General features: G+C 41.9%; 1 protein-coding gene across 7 annotated transcripts in view; it reads left to right on the top strand.

Annotated features, from left to right (window-relative positions):
- FGGY (FGGY carbohydrate kinase domain containing) overlaps window positions 1-26,032 on the top strand; it is a 412,417-nt gene that overhangs the window by 25,730 nt on the left and 360,655 nt on the right. For 6 of the 7 annotated variants that reach the window (XM_014542556.1, XM_014542559.1, XM_005869840.2 and 3 more), the window contains exons 3-4: window positions 13,421-13,532; window positions 20,594-20,745. In XM_014542556.1, the coding sequence (XP_014398042.1) occupies window positions 13,421-13,532; window positions 20,594-20,745 (264 nt within the window). Of the gene's footprint in view, window positions 1-11,712; window positions 11,789-13,420; window positions 13,533-20,593; window positions 20,746-26,032 lie in introns of those variants that run through there. The other variant, XM_014542557.1, reaches the window with a different exon arrangement.

The raw sequence follows: 26,032 nt of genomic DNA, 5'->3' as shown, positions 1-26,032 counted from the left end.
TGTGGCTCTTCCACAAAATACTGACTTCTGTGCATGGGCCACGAAGTTTCAATCGCACTGTACATGCGCGCCCGCACATGGTATTTTGTGGAAGAGCCACACTCAAGGGGCCAAAGAGCCGCATGTGGCTCGCGAGCTGCAGTTTGCTGACCACTGTGCTAGGCAGATGTTCGCCTTGCGGGCCTTGATTGGAGTCAGCTTGCTGGCTTGGGGAAGGAAGTGATGCTGGCCAATACTTGTTCATTTTTAGTTTCACTTGACTATTCAGTTTTATATCCTGGTGATCAGAAACAACAGAGATTCTTTTCTCCTTATTTTTCAGAGGGAAAAAATGAAGTCCCGGGTCCTCTCTTCTCCTCCTAGTTTAGTTCCTTAAATATTCATGAAGGGCTTGGCAATTTACAGATGGACAATTCACCATTCTATCCGTATTGATCAGTCTGTTTAAACTTTAATGAGCCCTGGGCTCCTGTTAGTGCCCCCGGAGAAGATGGCAGAGAGAGGAGGTGGGGGTGGGTGGCGCTGGAGCAGTATAGGAATAAAAGAAGGCATATCTTCTTTTCTGCCTGTTTAATTTTCCTCCTCCTTCCCCCTCAGCCCCATCTTGGTGAGAATCTTCTACTTATTGCCCTTGGGCCTCCTTTGTTCTTCTAACATATAGCCTTCCTTGCCATTAAGGAAATTGTCAAGAAGAAAATATAATCCCCCAATGAAAAGCTACTTTAAAAAAGGTCTGCTCTAAGTACAGCGTGGTTTAATGGCAGATTTTAATCATCTCCCAGTGGCGGCCAACTCACTATGTGTGGGCCCCGTAGCCACATGAGTGCTGTGGGCATTGGTCCTCAGCGAGGCTCTCTCGCTGCAGCAAACCTGGATGGAGCTGCTCCCCTCCTTAAGGAGGGAGGCATCTGTATATTAGCAGCAACCACAGAGCACCGATTCTGGAGCCAGACTGCCTGTATCGTCGTCCCAGTTCCAACGTTTATTAGCTTGTCATCTTGGACAAGCTACGTAAGGTTTCTTGCAGGAATTTCCTAATCTGTAAAATGGGAATGGTCGTTGTACCTCTCTCTCGAGGTCTGCGGTGAGGATGCAATGAGCTGATGCATATGCACTGCCATTGCAGTGCCTGGAAATGAGTGAGCACTTTGTTTCCTGTGGCGATGAGGATGAGGAGAACAGAAATGAGGGGAATGGATTTGTAAGACAAAATGTATTTGAAAGTCAAAGTCAGTTAGGGAGGCACCTCATAGGAACAGTCACTATCCCCCTCCTGGTTAGGGTTCTTTCTATGTAAGATGTTGAGAAGCACTGGGCGAGGGCAGAGTGCACCATAAAATCCATTTTGACTTGGTGGCTCTGTTTTCTCAAGGACGTTAGAAAGTTAAGAGCTTGAGACCAGTTGCACTATGTCCTTCTCCCTAAGTCATTCACTTGGTTTTCCCCATAGTCAAGTTAATAAAACAACAACAATAATAACAATAGGACGGTGATGATGATAATGGCAACTAACATTTCTTGGGCACTAACTAGGTTCCAGGTACTATGCTATCATCCTCATCCAGGTATCTTATACAGTGGGGCCTTGACTTACGAGTTTAATTCGTTTCGTGACGGAGCTCGTAACTCAAATTACTCGTATGTCAAATCATAAAGTGAACGAGTGAGACACGTGATGCTGGGCTGATGTGGCGTTCACTGTGACGTTCGCTGTGCCAACTAGCCGTGGGGTATCTGAAGCTGGCTCATAACCCGAATTTTAGCTTGCAACTCAAAGCAAAAAATCGGCTGAGAGATGGCTCGTATCTCGAAAAACTCGTTAGTCAGGACACTCGTAAGTCAAGGCCCCACTGTATAAGGGAAGCTTAGGTATCACTTCATTTTATCTGTACGACAGCCTCTCTTTTTTTTAAAATATCCTCACTGAAGATATTTTTCCATTGATTTTTAGAGAGGCCAGAAGGGAGGGGGAGAGACAGAGAGAGAGAGAAACGTCGATGTGAGAGAGACACATCAATTGGTTGCCTCCTGCACATGCCCCCACCTGGGGCGGGGGATCAAGCCTACAACCCAGGTACATGCCCTTGACTGGAATCGAAGCTGAGATCCTTCAGTTGCTCTATTCACTGAACAAAACCAGCTAGGGCTGTACGACAACCTCTTGATGTAGTTTTTATTATTCTCTGTTTTGGAGCAGGAAGAAATGAACTTTGATGAGGTTACGTAACCAGCCCAAGGTCACATGACTAATATGCACCCCACCCCTACCCTCTGCCCTTTGCCTTTCTTTCCAGCCTCCTCTCACCCTGCTAGGAAATGTATGAAGCCACCTGAAGTATTTTGAATTAGCCACTCACTGTGTGGGGAACCTTGAGCTTCCTGTGATTGTTGTACTAACTACATTGAATTACGAGTGCCTTTGCCTGGCTGTCTACTCATGCGGAATATGTGTGCACCCCGAGCAGGGGTCATCTTCTGTTTATCTGTATTTCTCCAGAGTTCCTCACTTGTAAGATGCTCAGTTCATATTTGTTGAGTTTACCAATGAATGCAATGTCTCTGTTTTCATGATCTGGAATGTTCTTCTCTCACCTCCTTTACCTGCCCAACTCCTTGGTATCTTACAAGGTGAGTTTAAGTCTTGCTTCCTCCTGGGAGCCTTCTTAGATGACTCCTGACCAGTTCTTCCCTCGCTTGTCAACCTCAGAGGAAAGAGAGGGTGAGAAGGCCTGCTGCCTCAGAGCCCACCACCTTCACCTGGCCCTTATCAGATTGCATTGAAGTTGGTGACTTGTTTGGTCCCTTTTAAACCATGAGCTGAGCTCTTGGAGAGAATTGTCCTTGTATCCCTAGCATAGGGGTGAGGAACCTTTTTCTGCCAAGGGCCATGTGGATATTTATAACATCATTGGCGGGCCATACAAAATCATCAACTTAAAAATTAGCCTGCTATATTTGGTCAAACATTTCAGCAATTCACCCCTGAAGCCTTGGTAGGGCCAGATCAAATGATTTCTCCACCCGGCCCTAGCATCCAACACATAGCCCAGCACAGATTTTGTGCTCAATAAATGGTTGTTGAATTAGTGTTACTTAGAGTTAAAAACAGACAATTAAAAAAACATTCTGGCGTCCCTCATCGTAACTCTGTGAGATGGATTGCCATTCTTCTTATTTGATACTTGAAGATAGTGAGGCTCTGAAACTAACAAGTGTTAGAGACAGGACCAGACCCCTAGTGAGATGGCTCCAGATCCTCTTCTCTCTTCTCCACTGGGATTGAACAAACCAGCCAGGGCTATTTATAATTTTTTAAAAAAATTAACAGTTGACATGTAATATTACATTAGTTTCAGGTGCAAAACATAGTTATTAGACATTTATGTACCTTAAAAAGTGCTCACCCCAATAAGTCTAGTACCCATGTGATACCATACATAGTTATTCCAATATTATTGACTACTAGAGGTCCGCTGCATGAAATTCATGCAAGGGGCTTGGCCCTTGCAGCCCCAGCTTCATCCGGAAGGTCGTCCGGATGGTCGTTCTACTGTTCGGTCTAATTAGCATATTAGCTCCATGTTATATAGGATATTACTTATGCTCTACTTATATCCCTGTGACTATTTTTATAACTGATAGTTTGTACCTCTTAATTCCTTTCACCTTTTCACCCATCTCCCTAACCCATATTCATATCCATTTGATTGTCATACAAGTTGGATAGGGAAGGGGTTGTTGTTCTCATTTTACCTTTGAAAAGAAAAACTGATACTCAGAGACTTAACTGACTTCCCCTAAGTCACCCAGGGCAGGCAATAGGTGATGAGCCTGAAATCAGATAGGATAATTCTGTGTAGCTCTCCACATCTCTCCATTTCCAACACAACATACCTTCACCTTTTGTCTAGATTTGTGGGAGAACCTAACCCATTTCCTCATGTATGCCCTTTCCCTTCCAGTCCATTCTTGTTCTTGGAGGTGGACGATTCTTTTTTTTTTTTTTAAGATGCTAACCTGATCATGTTACTCTTTTGCTTACGACTCTTCAATACCATTTAGATAGAACTGAAATTCCTTCACATGGCCTTCGGCCCCTCATGGCTTGGTTTCACCCTCCTTTTCTGTCTCCTCTCACGATGCCTCTCTCAGCTCTGAATCCCAGCCACTCTCTCCTGCCACGTCCTCAGCATGCGGTGCTCCCTCCAGCCTCAGGACTCTCACACACATGCTTTCTTCTCCCCTCCCACTGCTCATCCTTAGATCCACACTATCAAATGCAGTACTCACTAGCCACGTGTGGCTACTTGAGTTCATTACAATGAAATACAATTTATTTATTTATCTATCTATCTATCTATCTATCTATTTATTTATTTAAAATGCAATTTAAAATTCGGTGTCTCAGTTGCACTAGCCATGTTTCAAGTGCTCAGTAGCTATTTGGCTGGTGGCTACTGTGTTAAACACACAGAGCAGACCCTTTCCCATGGCAGAGAGTTCCGTGGGCTGTGCTGCACTGCCTTTCAGTCCGGAAGTTGGGTCTTCAAGGAAGAAACCTTTCCTTGCCCAATATCACCTCCAGATTGAGTTCTGTTCTATTTGCAAAATGTTTTCACAATATCTTATACTTTTCCTTTCTAGAACTTTACATGGTTGATGAATCATTCACTCTTTGATTAATATCAAATAATAAAATCATTGCATAATCAAATAAAACAACAAAATAAATAATAAAGCCATTCATTTTGGGGGTTAATATCAATTTTCCCTACCAGATTTTATGTTTCAGGAGGGCAGACCTATCGTTTGCTCACCCAGGTCCTAACATACAGTAGACTCAGGGAGTGTAAGAAAATGAGTGATTAAAGAAATTGGGACCTCCCTACTCCCAATCAGTGGAGAAAGTTTGAGGAAGGATGTAGGCCTAAACATGACTCTGGGGAACTCTTAAGAGAGGACGTTCAGAACCAGGGAATAGTGTGGGCAGAAGTGCGAGATGGTGATGTCAAGGAGCCAGCACTGGAGCAGATGGGCTCCAGTAGGAGGAAGAAGGGAGACTGGAAGTGATGGTAGGGGCCCACCTGGCTAGCCGGTTCTGAGGCCCGTAAGGGAGCTTTTCCAGAATCATCCAGAGTTTCAGCGTGACCCGCAGCAGATTCAAGATGGCTTGCAGGGGACAGGCACTACATTCATGGATGCCAGTTAGAGGCAGCATGATTCTAATGAAGTTCTGGGGGCTGAGATTCCTTTGAACTGTCAGCTCTGGGAGGCCTGTGTCTTGCATGCTGGCACGCACAGGTGCTTAATAATACCAGCTTTACAATGAATGGCGGGATTAGAATGTTGGTGGAGGAATAAGTAGGAGGGGGAGGATTGAGAGACTTTGGAAGAAAGATCTAACAGGATTTGGTGAACAGTGGAGAGGAACGAGGTAGAGGCAGTTTCAGAGTTTCTGTTCTTGGAAGAATGTTGGTGTCACTGACATAAAAGGCAGTGTTTGGCCTATATTTCCCCACCTTATCTTCAAGGGACAACACCACGCCTCAGCTAGGATGCTGTGTAGGCGATGGTCCACGATCGGCTTGATCCATTTTCAGAGTCCCTAGAGGAGATTTTGTCAGATCGAGAGCCCCCAGGGGCCTCACAGGTAACAGACAGCCACACAAGCTGCGTTAGCCTCGATGCTGTTCCCACCTCTGGGCCTTCCTTTGCACTGGCTGTTTCCTTCCTGGAACACTTTCTCCAGATTTCCAAACGGTCTGCTCCTCAGGTTCTTCCAGTGTTTCCTCAAATCTCACCTTCTCAGCACCACCTCTTCCTTCTCCAGCATTCCTGATCCCCGAGGTATCACTTTCTTGTATACTATACATACACTATATAATTTAATTGGTTTATTAGCTGTTATCTATCCCTATTAAAATATAATCCCCAAAAGAACAAGGAATTAAAAAAATATAATTTGCTTTCCATTGTTTCCCAAGTACCCAGAGGAGTTCACAGCCTGACCCTAGAAGAGGCCTGATTATATTTGCCGATTGACGGAATGAGTAATTGAATTGTTTAGGCAACAGGGAGCAATGGGCCTGAGGGAACCAGGGATCAGGGATTGCATAGCCCCACACATGCCCCCAGAGCTGACAAAGGCATTCCCATCAAGATTTAAAAGAACACAGGACCAGCCACACAGAACTCTATTGCAAGCTGGATTCTGTCTGTGGGCTCCAGGCTTCGACCCAAATAGAGCTCAAGATAAAACCAGGTATGCCTCTGACCTTCCAGCTCTTTCTTTGGAAACCTCTGTCTCCCCACCAATATGGCAGAGCCTGCTGATCTAAAACACATGCAGGGTTGAACTGGTTCCCACAGTCAGAACAAAGCGATGTACAACCCCTTCTCCAAATATTTGTTTGCTGCCCCATAGCTACGAGTTGACAGTTGCTAGACATGGACCAGGTTACCAAACCAAGTTGCCGTAATCTCCTTCTCTGGAAATTCTTTAGAAGAGCAATGTGCTTTCTCTCTAGCCAGGGAAATTCCCTTGATGCCAAGACATTGGAGAGAGTTTACTAGACCGCTTTCTTCTTCCATTAATAACAGCGTAGAAAAGAATCCTCAGGTCAGCAGGTCAAGTCCCAGGGGCCTTCTGGGCAGTGTGACCCTGACGGCCTTGATTCTGGGATGTTGTAGATGGAGGTGGGGTTGTAGGGCAGGGTGGTCCCACTCTTGGGTAAGCATGATCATAAGGCATTTCCATATAAGACTGGGGAAATAAGAGTGGCTGCCCAACAAATCAGACGTAAATGCATGTCACAATTCTTCCAGTTCCTGGTGATAGGTTTCTGTTTTAGAGATGGAGACACGGAACCTTGGTGACCGAAAGGCCTTGATTAGAATGTGGAACTCTTCAGAGGGGATTCATAAAATAGATTTAAGAGAGTGTTTTCTTTGCTCCTACTGGAAGCTTACTCCCACCATGATTCTTAGGAAGATTTGAGTATATCCGCTCTTTTTGATCACCATCCCTTTGCCTATCAGTTATATATGTGCTTACATGACAGAGAGAGCATACTACAGTCTATATAGTAAAAGCCTAAGTGACCATTAAGGCAGAATGACCAGAACGACTGGTCGCTATGATGCACACTGACCACCAGGGGGCAGACACTCAATGCAGGAGCTGCTCCCTGGTGGTCAGTGCACTTCCACAGTGGGAGCGCCGCTCAGCACAGTGTCAGGAGCCTCTTCCACCTCCACTGCAGCGCTAAGGAGCAGCGAGCTGAGCAGTGAGGAGCGAGCAGGTGGGCGGTAAGGAGTGAGGGATCCTGGACTTTGAGAGGGCACAGACCCGGCTGAGGGGACCCCCCCCCCAGTGCTCCCAGTTCACGAATTTCATGCACTGGGCCTCTAGTTTATACATAAAAATGATTCCATCGAACATTCGGTTAATGAGGCATTGAGTGGGTTTTCCATCCTTTATTTCTTATAAAGGTTTACTGGTTCCAAAGCACTTTCAAACCAATTGACTCCTTTGATCCTCGCCTGGGAGATATCTTTCCTCTCAGGGAATTGAGGCTCAGAAAGGTAATGAGATTAGTGCAGGATTAAACTGACTCACAAGTGGTGGAGTTGGAACCAGAAGGTGGCTTTCTGACACCATCTTCCCGGTTTATTTCTATTCCAAAGCTGCCTTGTGGTATTGAGTTTATCTCACCCAGTTCCTCCTTTGACTAGCTGCAGGCCTGTGAGAGATGGGCTTGCCCAGGTCAGGCCTGCACTGTCAGGGCAGGTAGAAGTTAGGGTTGGCCTATTGATTCATTGATTGACCTCCCACAAATTCAAAGATTTGAGACAGCTAATTTATTCTAATAATGGCTGATATTTCTCATGCACCAAATGACAGATGTTGGGTTAATCACCCCTTATTTTGCTGCATTTTCAGAACATCATTAGGAGATATAGGTGCAAGTAATAGCTTTGTGCAACCAACGAAACTGTTTTTCTGGCTTCCCAAAGTCATATGACTAGTAAGTGACAGAACCAGGCTTCAGACTCAGATTGCACCCAGTACCATTGATCTTAACCACTATCCAGTGATTTCCAAGCCAAGATGGAAGGATGATGGACATGCCAGACAGAGGAAGCCGTGCCTATAAATGCTATCGAGATGAGGTCCGGCAAGGCCAGAGGGGGATTAGAATGGCTGGAATTGTGTTACCTGCCCTCAGTCACACATAGCCAGAGTGGTAGAGCTAGGCTTTGAAACCAGGTATTTGCAGCTCGTTGTCATGAGGCCATGCTGCCTGACAGGGGATTGGGTTTGGTCCTCATGCTCATGTAAGTCTAGATCAATCAGTGCAGTAAAGACAGAGGGCATTTACCTGGCGCTGTGGGACATAGGTATTGCCAGAAGTCACTAGCAAATGTTCTCCCCTAGAGCACATGCCCTCTCCACAGGGTGAGTCTCTTGGGCAACAGGAAAATCTCTGATGACATAGGTGGACAGTATGGTGGAATAGAAAGAACACAGGTTCAGAGTTTGAATTCTGGTTCTGCCATCTACTGGCTGTGTGACAAGAGCAATACTTGCTCCCCCCTTCCCTCCCCAGTCCTCCACTTATATTTTATGAAATGGAAATATTAGATGTATCTTCAGAGGGCTTTGTAAGGATTAAATAAGATACTGTATGTAAAGTACCTGGCACATAATAGGTGCTCGATATATGGTAGCATTTTATTATTTATTGATTATTACTTGACAAATTGAATGCTTTTCTTTGTTGAAAATCTATAATTGTGTATAGCTCCTATATGAGGAACATCGTACATAGTAAGAATTAGAATCCTAGGTTACAAGTCTGCCATTCTAAAATAGGCAAAAAGAGAATTATGCATTTTAAATGGGGATGGACTCTTTTGGGTTGGCTTTTGTGGGATTTAAAAGGTTTTTGTCAGGTTTGAAGTTACTGGGAAATGGTAAATGTTAATGATTATGGCCACTCATGTGTTTTCAAAAAAAGAAAACCATAGAAACAAAAATAAAAATTAGAGTTAATCAATAAATCTATTATTCTACATCTTTAAAAATTACATAATGAAGTGAAAAATCTCTGTCTCCTCCAACTGCCATTTCTGCTCTCAGAGGCAATTACCATTAACCATTTGTTGTGTATACTTTTTTGTTTTATTGTTTTTTACCTTATTGTATTGAAATGGATATCTTTCCATTTCATTTTTTTATAGCTCAGCTTTTAAAACTATATTTAACAGCTTGAGGTATAATTTACACACCATAAAATCTATTTTTAAATATATAATTCAGTGATTTTAAATGTACAGAGTTGTGCAGTCATCATGCTAATCCAATTTTAGAAACCTTCTGTTACTCTAAAAAGTTCCTTATTCCTTTTCTGCAGTCAGTTCTCACCCCATAGACAGATAACTTCTTATCTTTGGTCTATATTTATAGTTACTCTTTTTTAGATATTTTATATAAATGAATTCATAGAAAATGCATTAATTTGTGTCTGACTTTTTTCACTTAACATGTTTTTAAGGTTCATTCATGTTGTTGCACATATGAGTAGTTTGTCCTTTTTTCTTGCTAAGTACTAGTCTATTGTATAGATATACCATAACTTGTTTAACCATTTGGTTAAACCATGATGGGTATTTGATTTGTTTCTAATTTTGGGGTATTATGAGTAGTGATGCTATGAATATACACATACAAGTCTATGTTTTATTTTTCTTGGATAGATATCTAGGTGTGAAATTGTTGATTTGTATAGCAAATTATGTTTAAAAACTGCCAACCTTTTTTTTTTCAAAGTGGTTGTATCTTATATATCCACCAGTAGTGTATGAGGGTTCCACTTTCTCTATCACCTGAGCCAAACCAGCTGGGGCTGAGTTTTGCTTTTAAAGAAATATTTGTCTAAGCCATGGTCACAAAAGATTTGCTCCTATGTTTTCTTCTATAAGTTTTATGGTTTTAACTAGAGGCCCAGTGCATGAATTTGTGCATGGGTGGGGGGTCCCTCGGGGTGGCCTGCGGGGATCGGGCTGAAACCTGCAGTCCAACACCGCCTGCAGCTCCTACCTGCTGCTCCCACTCATCCCGGCCCCACTGCGCCTGCCGTGGGCTCACGTCCAGTCCCTATTGGGAGAGGTTTGCACTGCCACAGCAGCACTCGCCAGCCGTGAGCCCTGTGTCTGGCGCCCTCTGAGGGGCGTGGCTTGTGGGATTGGGCCGAAACTGGCTCTCCAACATCCTCCGAGGAGTCCCGGATCGCGAGATGCCGCAGGTCAGGCCGAGGGACCCCACCAATGCAGGATCGGAGCTGGGGAGGGACTGTAGGAGGGCTCCAGGGCATGTCTGGCCCTCTCGCCCAGTCCTGATTTGCCGGTACCCAGCAGCAAGCTAACCTACCAGTCGGGGCGTCTGCCCCCTGGTGGTCAGTGCACATTATAGTGACAGGTCAACCAGTCAACTATCTGCCCCCTGGTGGTCACTGCTTGTCATAGTGAGCGGTTGAGTGGCCTTAGGATATCATTAGCATATTATGCTTTGATTGGTTGAACAGTTGACTGGTCACCGGATGACCGGACACTTAGCATATTAGGCTTTTATTATATAGGATTCTTACATTTAGGAATATGATATATGTTGAGTTAATTTTTACATATGGTATGAGCTAAGTCCTTCTTTTTTTTTTTCATATCATATGGGCCTTTAGTTGTTCTACCACCATTGCCAAACAGACTGTCTTTGCCCTCATTGAATTGTTTTGGTTCCTTTATCCAGTACCAATTGACCATTACATTTTGAGTTTCTTAGATTGCTTTTCTGTTCCATTAATCTATAAATTTATCCTTATGCCAGTACCACACTGACTTAGTAATGGTAGCTTTCTAGTAAGTTTTGAAATCAGGTAACATAAGTTCTCCAACTTTGTTCTTTCTTTCAAATGTGTTTAGCTCATTTATGTCCTTTACATTTCTATGTGTTAGAAGCAGTTTGTCAGTTTCTAAAAATAATCTGCTGGGATTTTAATAGGAGTTGTGTAGAATCTGTAGACTAATTTGAGATTATCATTTTAACGATGTTGAATTTTCCACTTCATGAATGTCCCCCATATTTCTCCAACTTGTAGGGTATTTTTTTGTAGCAATGTTTTATAGTTTGTAGGGTGTAGGTATAGAACTTCTCTTAATTTATTCCTGAATGTTTTATTTTTTTGATGCTATTGTGAGTGGAATTTTTTTAAAAAATATATTTTTATTGATTTTTTTTTACAGAGAGTAAGGGAGAGGGATAGAGAGTTAGAACATAGATGAAAGAGAAACACCAATTAGCTGCCTCCAGCTTGCCCCCTACTGGGGATCGAGCCCACAACCAAGGTACCTGAGACTCTTCAGTCTGTGGGCCAACACTCTATCCACTGGGCCAAACTGGTTAGGGCTGGAATTGTTTTCTTAATTTCAATTTTGATAACTTAGTTACTATTATATAGAAATACCATTGATTTTTATATGTTAGTCTTTTTTCCTGTGATTTTACTAAGCTTGCCTATTAGTTTTAGTAGCTTTTTAATTTTTGTGTGTGTGTTCTTTGTTTTTGTTTTTTTTGTAGATTCCTTAGGATTTTCTTCACCTGAAATCATGTCATCTGCAATGAAAGATACTTTAACATTTCTTTTCAATCCATATGCTTCACATTTCTTTTTCTTGCCTGACTGCATTGGCTAGAACCTCTACTTCAAGATTGAGTAGAAGTGAAGAAAGAGTATATCCTTTCTTTGTTTATATTAGGGGGGAATCATTTTGCCATGCCATGAAGTGTGATTGTAGCTGCAGGTTCCTATAGATGCTCTCTATCAGGTTTTGGAAGTTTTCTTTTTTCCCGGCTTATTGAGTGTTTTGTTTTCTTTCTTTTTCTGCATCTGTTGAGATGATCATTTGATATTTATTTGTGCTTTATTCTGTTAATTTTGTAATACATTAATTGATTTATGGATATTAAACTACTCTTGCATTCCTAGGGTAACCTTATATGATCTTGGTGTATAATGCTGTTCAATATATTGCAAAATTATTTTCTTAATATTTTGTTAAGGATTTTTACAGCTATGTTCATGCCAGTTATTGATCTATAGTGTCCTTTTTCTTATTTCTTTCTTTTTTTGGGGGGGGGGCTTGGTAATACTGGCCATGTAAAATGTATTGGAAAATGTTCCCTCTTTTACCATATCCTGAACAAATTTGTGTAGGATTAATATTGTTTTTTTCCTTAAAATTATTTTTTTGTGTGTAATTTCTCAGTGAAACCATCTGGTCCTAGAGTTTAAGTTTTTTGGTGATAATGTTTTAAGAACAATTTTGATTTTTCAAGAATAAATGCATTTCAATTTGTCATGTGGCTTTGGTCAATTTCTATAGCCCCCCAAATGGATCTTGTTGTTTTTATATGTTTTTATTAATTTTTAGAGAGAGAGGAAGGGAGAGGGATAGAGAGATAGAAACATCATTGATTGGCTGCCTCCTGTACTTCCCTTTCTGGGAATCGAGCGTGCAACTCAGTCAGGCATGTGCCCCGACCGGGAATCAAACCCATGACCTGGCTCATGGGTCAATGCTCAACCAGTGAGCAACACGGGCCAGGTGCAAATGGTTGTTTTTGATGATTTTTACCCCCAGTTTTATACTTTTATTTTGTTAAGAGGATTTGCTGACCTATTCATAGCACCATACCCAGAAATTGCTTCTCTAACTCTTTCTTTTTAGTTATTGTAGAGTATTTCCTTTTACAGATGTACCATAATCTATTTAAAAAAATAGTTTTTCTAATTATTAAATATATTCTTAAGCAGTGCTGCAGTTAACCTTTATCTACAGGTGACTTTCTTTGCTTATGCTAATAATTTGCTAAGATACATTCCTAGAAGTGGCATTGCTGGGCCAAAAGTAATGCATGTCTTACATTTTAACAAATACTATAAAATTATTTTTCAAAATTTGTACTATATTAGAAGGTCCACATATCCATATCTGGCCACTATGATATGCTATTAATCTTTTACATTTTTGCCAATATGAAAAGCAAAGAGTGGTATATTTTAATTTGGTATGTTTCATATTTTATTGATTTGGAATGGAGTTGGGAGTCTTTCTATATGCTCTTTGACTATTTCTTTATATTTTATGAAGTGATGTGTCATGCCCTTTCCTTAATTTCCAGTTAGATTGGTTATCTTTCTCTTATTTATTTATAAATTCTTCTAATGTTGAACTTTTATCTATTTTATGTTGTAAATATTTTTTTTCTATTCTATGATTCACTTTCTTCTAGTCATAATTTCTTTTCACTTTTAAAAAAGCCTTGCATTGTAATTTATATTCTTGTTTTCTTTTAAAACAGAAAGTTGTACAAGGGATCGATTTAAACCAAATCCGAGGGCTTGGGTTTGATGCCACGTGTTCTCTGGTTGTTTTGGATAAGCAGTTTCGTCCTTTACCAGTAAACCATGAAGGTAGGACCATTCCTCTCTCTTTCCCTGGTGGTGGGAGACATGCTGGTGCAGACTTGGCTGATCAATCCAAAGGGCCCAGGTGGGACATGAGGTCACAGGTCTCGTACCAGTGAAAGTGAGACTTAGAGGAGAAGCATAGATGTCAGTAATTATGTCCTAGAGGTTAAAAGCTTGAATAGCATTTGGCCAGAGTAGGGTGGCATCAGAGGCCTGGATTCTGGAGAGACTTGGCTCCATAAAGCACAAGAGCCACAGTAGAGAGCTTGATGAGGGAAGGACATGGACCCATTATTAGCGCAGAGTGGGTACCCTTGAAACTGGCAAGTGGTCTGGGTGTTTTTTTAGAAGAGAGTGCCAGTGTCTGTAGTTGTTTTGCATATGCAGCTCCTACACAACATTCGTTTGAGTGGATAAGCCAAGTCCATTTAAAGGAACTAGAACAAGGCAGACAGGACCATATATCACACAGAAACTGGGAACAGATGGCCTCTGTTTTCAATGGCCAGACCAGAGGACATTCCCATTTAATGAGATTGTTCTAATGAGGTTGTGACTCCACAAATGTAAAGTGTCGGTTGGGTTTACCCTCAGAAATTTTTTACAGGGAGTGAGGATGTGTCCTCTTTGGGGAATTTCTGTCATTAGCCCTAGCCCTGAGGTTGAAACCCAGAAGTCTACACTGGGCAGGTAGGTGATGCATGATGATAAACTTCAACTGATATTTAACTTTGTTTTTGTTTTTTTTTAAGCCTCACCTGAGGATATGTTTTTATTGATTTTAGAGAGAGGAAGGGAGAGAGAGAAACATCGATGTGAGAAACATCGATCGGTTGCTTCCCACATGTACCCTGACTGGGGATTGAACCTGTAACCTAGGTATGTGCCCTGACTGGGAATGGAATCTGTAACCTTTTGGTGTATGGGATGAATCTCCAACCGACTGACCTAGGGCCAGATACGTAACTTTTTAAGGAGCAGAGATCATTTGGGAGTGGTGGAGATTATGATGCAGCAGAAACTGCATCTAAAGGAATGTGGTTGTAGGTGTTTTCCGTCAGTTGTTGCCAAGGTAGCCATCACAGACATGTTTTGGGCTGGATTATGTTTAAGAACCCTTAGTAGTAGATACTGCTGTAGCAGCGTCTTTCTGCATTGGTGGCTGTGGATACTGGGGTACACTGGGACACCCAGGGATTGGAGTCAGGCAGATCCCGGATCATAGCTGGAGCACAGGAGTAATGATGACCTTTTTGCGTGTGCGCACACACACACACACACACACACACACACACAAACACTTCTCCTTCTTGCAATACTTATTAGCACCTACTTCGTGCCAACCCCTGTTATTAAGTGCTGGGGCTTCAAAGATGATTATGGACTGTCCTTGTTCTTTTACTGGCTCAGTTGCATTTGTCTGAAAGCAGAGACCGAAGGATGGGGCTGAACCAGCAGACCTCAGCTCAGCAGCAGCAGGCACTCTCCAATTATGAGATGTGTCCAGCCATGCTGGGAGGCTGTCAGCACTTCCCTTATTGGCTTTAAATCCAGGTCAGGTGATCGCCTGTTAGGGAAGCTCTAGGGCAGTGGTTCTCAACCTTCCTAAGCCGCGACCCTTTAATACAGTTCCTCATGTTGTGGTGACCCCCAATTTCATTGTTACAAATTGAACTTAATTAAAGCATAGTGATTAATCATAAAAACAATATGTAATTATATATGTGTTTTCCGATGGTCTTAGGCGACCCCTGTGAAAGGGTCGTTCGACTCCCAAAGGGGTTGCGACCCACCGGTTGAGAACCGCTGCTCTAGGGGGAATTCTTATTTGGGGTGGGGTTTTAGATGTTAAAAGTTTCAAGGGCCTTAGCTGGTTTGGCTCAATGGTTGAAGTGTTGGCCCACAGACTGAAGGGTCGTGGGTTTGATTCTGGTCAAGGGCACATACCTTGATTGCAGGCTGGATCCCTGGCCCTGGTCTGGGCGTGTGCAGGAGGCAACCAATCAATGTGTCTCTCGCACATTGATATTTCTCTCTCTCTGTCTCTCCCCTTCCCTTCCACTCTCTCTAAAAATCCTTGGATGAGGATTACAACAACCACAAAAAGAGTTCTAAGGACACATACCTTCTAACCTGCCAAAAACACATGCTGTTTTTAAAACTCTGGCTGTATATTCATGAGTCTAACCCCCCAAATTTGTATTCAGTTGGCTTAGTGCGAGCGTAGGGCATCAGCATATTTGAAGTTCCCTCAGTAATTCTAGTATTGCAGAATCACTGGGCACAGATGAATGGACAGTTAAAACCTCAGGAACAAAAACAGTGAAGTGGCAGATGAGAGTTCCCTGTCACATCTGCTTAGATACCTGCACTCCCTGGATGCCATCATTTTTCTCATTGTAGGTAGAATTGCCTCCTGTTAACAGACCTTCTATTAAAAGGGTAGCTAGGTCGTACCCCTAATTTTGTAAGTGTTGAAAAAATTATATTTCACCTAAAAGGTTAATGTACCCATTCATCAAATGCATCCAGCTGCAGGTGCCCCTCACCAGTTTCTTGCCTTTCAACAGGTTCTATTAAGGTTAGATTTTATCTGAAATAGATTATCCTGTGTTAGAAAATGAAATTAGAATTTTAAAGGTGGTTTAAAGGTTCTTTAACGACTGCTGCTACCTACATGACAGTGACCAACTCTTTTTTTTAAATACATTTTTTATTGATTCCAGAGAGGAAGGGAGAGGGAGAAAGAGATAGAAACATCAATGATGAGAGAGAGTCATTGATTGGCTGCCTCCTGCACACCCTACACTGGGCATCAAGCCTGAAACCCGGGCATATACCCTGGCAGGGAATCAAACCGTGACCTTCTGGTTCTATAGGTCAACCCTTAACCACTGAGCCATGCCGCTGGGCTGCAGTGACCGATTCTTGATTGGTTAACTGGAGTAACTGTGAGGAGCAGGGAGTGGAGTCAGGAAATTAACCATCACCATTAAAATCAAACCTATAGCCCTAGCTGGTTTGGCTCAGTGGATAGAGCTTCAGCCTGCAGACTGAAGGGTCCTGGGTTCAATTCCGGGTCAAGGGCACATGCCTGGGTTTCGAGCTCGATCCCCAGGAGGGGGCATGCAGTTGACAGCCGATTAATGATTCTCTCATTGATATTTCTAACTCTCTCTCCCTCTCTCTTCCTCTCTGAAGTCAATAAAAATATATATTAAAAAAAATCAAACCTACAAAATGGGCAAAACTGTTAGCATCATTAGATGTCAACCATAAACAAAACAAAACAACAACAAAAAACCACCAAAAAATCCAAAAACCCAAATATATTCAGTACAATAGTTTAAGAATACAAATTGTTGTTATCTGATGAAATGGTCTCATTGGTAGGCCGTTCTTGTTTAACCTTTTTTTGAAGACCAGAACGGCCCCTGGGTTGGACAGTGGTACTGTGGCTGCCTGCTTCCTGGGTTAGACAGTGGTGCATTGGTGCCCGCTTCCTCCCTCTGCGGCCCATCAAGCTGAAGGCATAACTGTGGTTGGGACATCCCAGCTATAAGTAAGAGCTCTTGGGAAGGAGGGCAACCAAGGGGCCAGGGAAGGAGTTACTACCTAGGCTACTCTGCAACAGACACCTAATACTTAGATGTGTTTGCTGATTCATAGTAATTTTCTCCCCTCAAGTATGCCTGGAACATAAGATGTTCAAAATATTAATTGAATGCATACATGGATAAATAATCTGCCCTTAGGTAAACTGGCTACAGGCATACGTGGGAGCTATTGCAGGTATGATTGCGGACCATTGCAATAAAGTGACTATGGCAGTAAAGTGAGTCACATGAATTTCCCAGTGTATAGAAAAGTTATGTTTACACTATGCTGTAGTCTGTTAAGTGTGCACTAGTATGATATAAAAAAACCACAATGTCCATACCTTAGTTAAAAAAACGCTTTATTGCTAAAGATTGCTGACTGTCATCTGAGCCTTCAGTGAGTTGTAATCTTTTTGCTGGTGGAGGATCTTATCTTCAATTTGTAAACACGCAGTATCTACAAGGTGCAGTAAGGCGAAGTGCAGTAGAATGGGGCATGCCTGAGGTAACCCAAACGCTGCTCTACCACACCGCCCCCAGGTCTCTTAAAATACAACAGCTTCCTGGGTCTGAGTTCAGTTTGTGTAGAGCCTCCTTTCTTACTCTTTCACCTGGCTAACCAACTGAATTAAAGCTTTTTTGCCTCTTGGGAGCTCTCTGTGCAGCCTCAGGCTCAGCTAACCTAGTGCCCGCTCTGCCCCTCCTCCTCTGTTTCCCACATCTGTCACTTCTATTCTGGCAGTCAACACACCACATGCTTCATAAAGGCAAGGTCTGTGGCCCATTCTTCTTGGCATCCCAGCACTGTGCCTGGCATATAGTAGATGCTCAATAAAAGACTAAATGAATTTTTAGTGGAGTCATTATTTGTGGTTTTCTTCAAGAACTGAAAAACAATTAACTTGCCAGTTTTTGCCTAAAAGTAAAAGTTAATAATCATAATACAATAAAGTACTTGAGCCCACACAGTTCTCATTGTGCATTCTGACTGCATGTTGAGAGCCTTTCATGTAAAGGCAGTGCTAGCTGATTGGTTTTTTGGAAAAAAAATGTTTTTATTGATTTGAGAGAGAGAGAGGAAGGGAAAGGGGGAGAAACATTGATCGGCTGCCTTCTGCATGCCTCCTACTGGGGATCAAGCCCGCAATCCCAGCATGTACCCTGACCTGGAATAGAACAGACGACTTCTCGGTGCAAGGGACGAGGAGGCCCAGCCAACTGAGCCACACCGGCCAGGGCTGATTGGTTCTTTATAGTTGAAAGTTTAGCAACAGGTGTTTTTGTCTTCCAGCAGCACCAGACACATCCTATACAATATTTAAGAAGCAATACTGATATCATACACCCACACACACATGTGCATGTCTGTGTGTGTGTGCACGTGTGTGCGCCCACATTCCCACATTCTGATTTGATGGCAGGTCTGGAATGGGACCAGGACATCCGTATCTCTAAAGCTATCTAGGGATTGCAGTGTGCAACCAGGACTGAGAGCCAGGCCTTGTACAGTAGAATCATTTTGCGAATCTGGGGCATGCCTACGGAAGGTCTTATGTCCTTTCTCTTGCTTTCGAAGTATTACTGGTTTTTGAGGAGCTTTTGTGGAGCCCCAGATCTCTCCAGGCAGGCAGCCCAGTGACTGAGCCCTGGCCTCCTTATGATGATGATGACCTAATTTACATATTTTTTTTGGTTGTCTTTTTTTTTGGTAAGTTTTAAAAATTCTTTTTTAAACATATGGAAAATAAATAACAGCCTCCTATGTACCCACTACTAAGAATAAACAGATGAAATGTTGCCATATTTGCCTCAAGTCCTTTTTTGTTTGAAAGGGAAGAACTCCTTGCGGCTCCAACCCATGCCTTCTCCCCCCGCACCCCCGCACCCTTTGCCCAGCAGGTGACCATTCTACTATGGTTGATGTTCACAAACACGTTTCTGTGCTTTGACCACACAAGTACACACCCGAAACAACAAACAATATATATCGTGTTTTAAAATGTCCCAGCTGGTATCATTACCATTGTTGATATGTGGAACGCGAGTTTATCCATTTTACCAATTTATTTATCCCTTCTCTGCACAGATGATCTGTTCTCAAAGCACCCTTCATGCTTTTCCCAGCTGTGAGATAGTAGGCACACGCTCAACTTCAGAGTGAGGTCATCATGGAAAGCGACCGAGATCAGGGGATTGTTTTGAGACTTAAATGAGATGGGGTTTTTTTGTAAAATGTTTAGCACAGGGCTTGAGTCACACACACACACACACACACACACACACACACACACTCTCTCTCTCACATACACTCACACACACACACTCACACACTGAGCTTTTTAAACATTTGCTATTAGCAAAGTTACATATGTAGTTGCTGCAATTATTTTGCCATTAAATAAAATCATGTGTGAGAGTGGCTGGCTTAATTATTTTTGGGTCCCCTTTTATCTTTCCTTCTTATAATTTCCCAGGTACAGTTACTGCTGTTCTCTGCATTTTGCCTTCTGAGGAAGTAGAGGGCTGTCAAGAGTACTGAGTGCCTTGCCCATCAGTAATGCTGAATTACCAGGCTGGGGAAGGGAGGAGGGGACGGTCAGCTCCTCTGTGGTGCGAGACAGTAAATGTAGCATGTGAGGGGATATGCTCCTTTTCCAGTTGGTTTTAAATTCTATTCCTTGTGACTTACTTCTTCTGAGGGCCTACTATGTGACAGGTGCTTGCTATATTCATTATGTACATTATTAATCCCTATATGCTATTAGGTATTGTAAACCCCCATTTTATGGATGAAAATACTGAGGCTAAGAAAAGTTCAATAAGTTTCTCTGTCCATCTCTGCTTATAACTGAGGAAGCATTTGCCATTAGGTCTGCTTGACTCCAAAACTTGTGTGCTTCCCACTCCACCCAGTAAACCAACTGAGTGAGGGAAACAACTTATTTAAAAAAATGATTTTAATTACAGTGACTAGAAGTGGGAATCTAAGCAGATCAGAGCCATTGTATAGATGTATTATATTAAATGTACTATACCATTGAAATATTTGTCCACATTTAAAGGAGACAGACCTTAAACAGCCAAAGTATTGTTTTGGGCTTATTTCACCGGCTGTTTTTCTGAATATCTATATATCCAGAAAAGTTTTTCCAGAACAGAAGGGATAGGAAAGGAAAGGAGGAAGTTGAGAAAGAATGATGCTGGTAGAATTGGTTGGGGTAGCTTGACTGGTTTTAGTGTAGACGGTTAACTCTGGGTGCTTTAGTCAAAGAACACATCTCTTGAAGGGAAAGCCAAGGTTGGGTAGAGTGTTCTGCTCAGCCTGGTGGTGATCCTTCCCCTTGTTCCTTGTTGATGGGGGAAATTATAAAAGTGGTGTAGCTCTTTGCCCCAGGGAATCCATAATAGCCCTTAACTTAGAAGGATGATAATATACGTGTGTCTTCATCGCTCTGTTTCTGCTAGGGGATTCCCATCGGAACATCATCATGTGGCTGGACCACCGAGCCGTCAGTCAGGTGCACAGGATCAACAACACCAAACACAGCGTCTTGCAGTACGTTGGGGGCGTGATGTCTGTGGAAATGCAGGCCCCAAAGCTTCTGTGGCTAAAAGAGGTGAGTGCATGGAGTTGAGGGGATACCAATACAGTGGACCCTTGAACAGTGAACAGTGCCAACACCCTACGAAAGCCTATAACTCTCAAGTCTCCCAAAACATCAATACTAGTGGCCTTTTATATACGTAAATACTGAAAACATAAACAGTTGATTAACACATATATAGTATATGTATTATATACTATATTCTTATAGTAAAGTAAGCTAGATAAAAGAAAATGTTATTAAGGAAATCATAAGGCAGAGAAAATACACTTACAGTACTGTACGTGTTTATTGAAAAAAATCCACCCAATTCAGACCTGTGTTGTTGAGAGGTCAACTGTAATAGTAGAGGATCCCATTCACTGTGGATTTGTCTGTACCAGGCACCCTGCCACAGTCCGTTATGTTTGATTTTCCCCAGCAACTCCCTGAGGAAGGTTGACCCCATTTTATTGATTAGTTCGCAGTTAAGTGACTCTTGTTTTTATGTGTTTAACTCATGGAAGGCACTGTGATAAGTGTTTAACCCAGATGATCTCTTTGAATCCCAGCAGCAATCCTGAAGAAGGGTTTTATTTTATTTTATTTTATTTTATTTATTTTATTTTATTTTATTTTATTTTATTTTATTTTATTTTATTTTATTTTATTTTATTTTATTTTATTTTATTTTATTTTATTTTATTTTATTTTATTTTATTTTATTTTATTTTATTTTATTTTATTTTATTTTATTTTATTTTATTTTATTTTATTTTATTTTATTTTATTTTATTTTATTTTATTTTATTTTATTTTATTTTATTTTATTTTATTTTATTTTATTTTATTTTATTTTATTTTATTTTATTTTATTTTATTTTATTTTATTTTATTTTATTTTATTTTATTTTATTTTATTTTATTTTATTTTATTTTATTTTATTTTATTTTATTTTATTTTATTTTATTTTATTTTATTTTATTTTATTTTATTTTATTTTATTTTATTTTATTTTATTTTATTTTATTTTATTTTATTTTATTTTATTTTATTTTATTTTATTTTATTTTATTTTATTTTATTTTATTTTATTTTATTTTATTTTATTTTATTTTATTTTATTTTATTTTATTTTATTTTATTTTATTTTATTTTATTTTATTTTATTTTATTTTATTGGTGTGTGTTTTGTAAAGGAGAAAGCTAAAGCTAATAGAGATTAATTAACTCACCCAAGTGACAGAGCCAGGATTTGAACCTAATAATGGCTGACTCTGAAATTGAGTCTCTGAATATCCAGTACCCAGTTGAAGTTCAGAGAGGTTAATTACCATTCCAATTAGAAAGTGGCAGAGCTGGGATTTAAGTCCAGATCTTCTGACCAGAATCTTCTTTCTCTATACACCCTTAGCCCCAGATGTGTAATCTCTGGCCTTGGTGGCATTTTCGGGAATTCCTCTCTCATCTCTCCTGCACTTGCGTTTTCATGTCCTTGAGTGATACGGTGATCTCTGGTCAAAGCACTTGCAGGTGGTTCCCCTTTCCAGATGTTAGGATCCTTTATGAAGTGTGGAGAGTGGTGATGTCAGCTTAATGATTCCCATTAGAGATGGATGTGTGAGAAAGTTCAAGTCCTCTGGGAACCTCTGGACTAGAAAACCCCTAGGTGGTCTGACAGGGAGAGAATCCATCCAAGGAGTAAGACCTGGCGTGATTTATTCAGTGGCTCTGAGGTTTCAGGTGGGCTGATCTTTGATTACTCAAAATGTACATGGGGAAGGGGGGAGTTTAAGGGTGCTGAGAGGGTGTTCCTGGGCTGTCACCATGGGGCAGAAGGGAGATAAGCAAAAAGGACATCAGTAATCCAAGTATGCCTGGCCAGCATGGCACAGTGGTTGAGGGTCCACCTATAAACCAGGAGATCTCGGTTTGATCACCGGTCAAGGGCATATGCCCGGGTTGCAGGATCGATCCCCAATGTGGGGCATGCAGGAGGGAGCTGATCAATAACTCTCCCTCCCTTTCTCTTCTTCTCTGAAATCAATAAAAAATAAAAAAATAAAAAATAAAATCTGAGTAGGCTTGGCTTGTTATCTACTTTGCATATTTAACTGTTTTGTGAGTTTTAATTTCTAGAAAGGCTTTTATAGTCGCTGCAGTTCAAAAGCTACAGGGTGTCTTAGGCGTTGGGGCTTTCAGGATCCTGATTTTTCTCGACTAACATCACATTGTGTGATGTTGGGTGGAGCGATTCTCATCCCAGATGTCACTTTTTCCGTCTGTAAAGTTTGAAAACCTGATCCAAACATATGCTGAAATACAAATCAGAATCTAGAACCACTCTTCACTGCCCCACACTCTGTGTTCTGTAGCATTAACTCGTGCTCTCCCAACAAGCTGTGCCTGGTAGAGTGTATGGGCCACTGAGGCTGAGAGGGAGGGTTAAATGCCTTTCCCAAACAGATGGTACAGCCAGATTTCAACCCATGTCTACTGGGCTCCAAACCCTGGTCATCCACTTCTGTCTCATGGTACTAAAACCCTCTGTAAAGGGTGCCACTTAGGGTAGGACCAGGAATGAGGGCAGTGGTGTCCTTCAAACCAGCCCAAACATGGTGGGAGAGAACAAACGGAGTGGATATATCACCCTTCTTGGCCACAGGTAAGGAAGAGGGGTACGGAATTAAGTGAGAAGGACCAGGCAAGTGGTCATTGGTGCACCATCAGGGCCTTATTGAGCACCTATTCGTGGCCAGCTCTGGGCTGTATACCCAGGAGATCTACATATATATTCAGTATGAATCTCTCAGGATACTTTAGAGCACTTGAGATCAAAATGCACTAAATAAAGCCCATAGAGTTCTGGATTGCATAGCACTGACTGTCACCTCCCAAGACCATCCATCCATTCATCCCTCCACCTAACCAATTCCATTTCAGAATTTTCTGAGTAAGGCTCTAAATATTGCTCCATTCTGTATTTAATTACCTGAAGGCTGAACCTTAAACCCATTCGAAAAATTTCTAAAATTTATTGTTAATTTTTGGTAGGCATGCACAGAAATCCTTGCTGAGACTCCCTTTGGTGTAGCTGTGGTTGCAAACTGAAAATCAGAGTTATTTCTAAAATCACTTTTAGCATCTCCTTAAAGCCTGACCTGGCTACTTTATAGTGCTTCTCAAACTGTAATGTGTAAATGAATCAGTTGGAGAGCTTGTTAAACTGAAGACTGGTATCCCTGGGGTGGGCAGGGAAAATTTGCATTTCTAACTTGCTCCCTGGTGTTGCTGATGTTGTTCTCTTGCAGACTTAGGACATCACTTTCAATGCTAAGGACTCTGCCCTGGTATCCTGAAAAGCATCCATTTGCAGAGAATCAGTAAACAGGTTTTTTAAACAAATGTATATTTTTATTGATTTCAGAGAGGAAGGGAGAGGGAGAGAAAGATAGAAACACGAAGGATGAGATAGAATCATTGATTGGCTGTCTCCTGCACACCCCCCACTGGAGATCGAGGCTGCAACCTGGGCATGTACCCTGACCTGGAACCGAACCATGACCTCCTGGTCCATAGGTTGATGCTCAACCACTAAGCCAAGCCAGCTGGGCCAGTAAACAGTTTTTGGTGGGGTTATGGGAGACCGAGGCACAGAAAGTTAGATAGATTCTGTAGAGCTGTTCCACTGCACATTCATGTCAGAGCATGAGATTGTGCTGCATTTATTGGGCTGTCATTTGTTCACTCTTTATTCATTCCTTAATTTGCCAAATTTTAAATGAGGTCCTGCTATACTCCAGGAATATGATAGGCATTGGGGGCATGAGCACAAAGAGGACTCAGTGGTTCCCTTGAGGGGCACGGAGTCTACTGGGGACAATGGAGGGGCAGTACTAGTATAAGGAGGGAGTGGGTGGAGGAAAGAGACAGGGAAACCTAAGCACAGGGAAACCTTGAGGAGTTGAGATGAGCCTCAAGACCTGAGCCTAAAGAGTGGAGGTTTTGCCTAATAGAGAAGACAGGAAAGATTCTAGAGAGAGACTATGGTTCATTTATGGTGAGGGATGTAGGTCCCAGGACATGAGCCCGAGTGGAGCAGGAAATGAGGCCAGGGCTCAGTTTGTTAAGGACTTATTTGGTGATAGAGATTGGTTGATGGTTTTTAGCCAAGGGAGGGGAGTGTTCTTGATCCCTTTGGCAGGGTGGAGGAGATTGGATTAGGGGTGAGAAACTGTGTGGGGGAGTAGGAACTTGTTTTCTTCCCAGATTATAGCACTTTGTTACGTTTTCTTTGCTCTTAGGATAAGTTCCAAAATTTGTAACATGGGCCAGAAGATGATATGTGATGTCCTTTTGCCCCTTTTCTGTGCTTACTGTGTGTCCCTCACCTTGCTCACTCTAAGCCATGCACAGGGATGCCCTCAGGGTGCCTCAAACACACCCAGTTCTTCCTAAGTCATTCTTGACTTGGGCTTGGCCCATGGGCCACATCTGGCCTGCTGCCTGTTTTTGGATGTCCTGGGAACTACGAGTAAGAATGACCTTTACATTTTCAAGTGGTTGAAACAGAATCAAAAGAGGAATGATATTTTGTGACGTGTGAAAATTATATGAAATTAAAATGTGAGTGGCCATAAGTACAGTTTTATTGGAACACAGCCACCTCATTCAGCGATGCGTTGTCTGTGGCTGCTTTTGCATTCCGGTGACAGAGCCGAGTAGTTGGGGCAGGGACTGTATGGTCTGCAAAGCTGAGAATATTTATTCTCTGGACCATTAGAGAAAAAGTTTACTGACCCCTGGTCTTGATGATGTGATGCTGTGCCTTCTGCCCCTGAATCTTCTTCCCTCTACTCACCACTGATTGTAACTCATCCTTTAGGTCTCAGCTTTATTGTCACCTCCTTACAAAAGCCTTGACCCTCAAATAAATCAGAAGTCTCTCGTCTTTGCACCCTTCATCTTACTCCATTGTGGCTTTTATAAATTGTAATCATATGCCAGATTGTATGATGATCTGTGTAATGCCTGCCCCTCCAACCATTGTAATCCACAGCAGGATAGAGACCTTATCCATTTTGTTCTTTGCTGTGTTCCTCCCCCTAATCAAATATCTGGAACTTACAGGTACTCAACATATATTTTATATGAAGAGGGTGACCCACTGAGGGTCTGTTGTAGTACTCCAGATGATAAGTAATGCGATCTGAATTAGGCACTGTGGGATGCAGAGGAGATAGATTCTAGAACTCTTTAGGGGATAATATCAGGAGGACGCTGAGACTGATTGGCTGTAAGGGGTAAGCTAGGTGGAGG

The sequence above is a fragment of the Myotis brandtii genome, unplaced genomic scaffold (genome assembly GCF_000412655.1).
Source record: "Myotis brandtii unplaced genomic scaffold, ASM41265v1 scaffold304, whole genome shotgun sequence".
Taxonomy (NCBI): Eukaryota; Metazoa; Chordata; class Mammalia; order Chiroptera; family Vespertilionidae; genus Myotis; species Myotis brandtii.
This window is presented reverse-complemented; position numbering and strand designations above follow the sequence as displayed.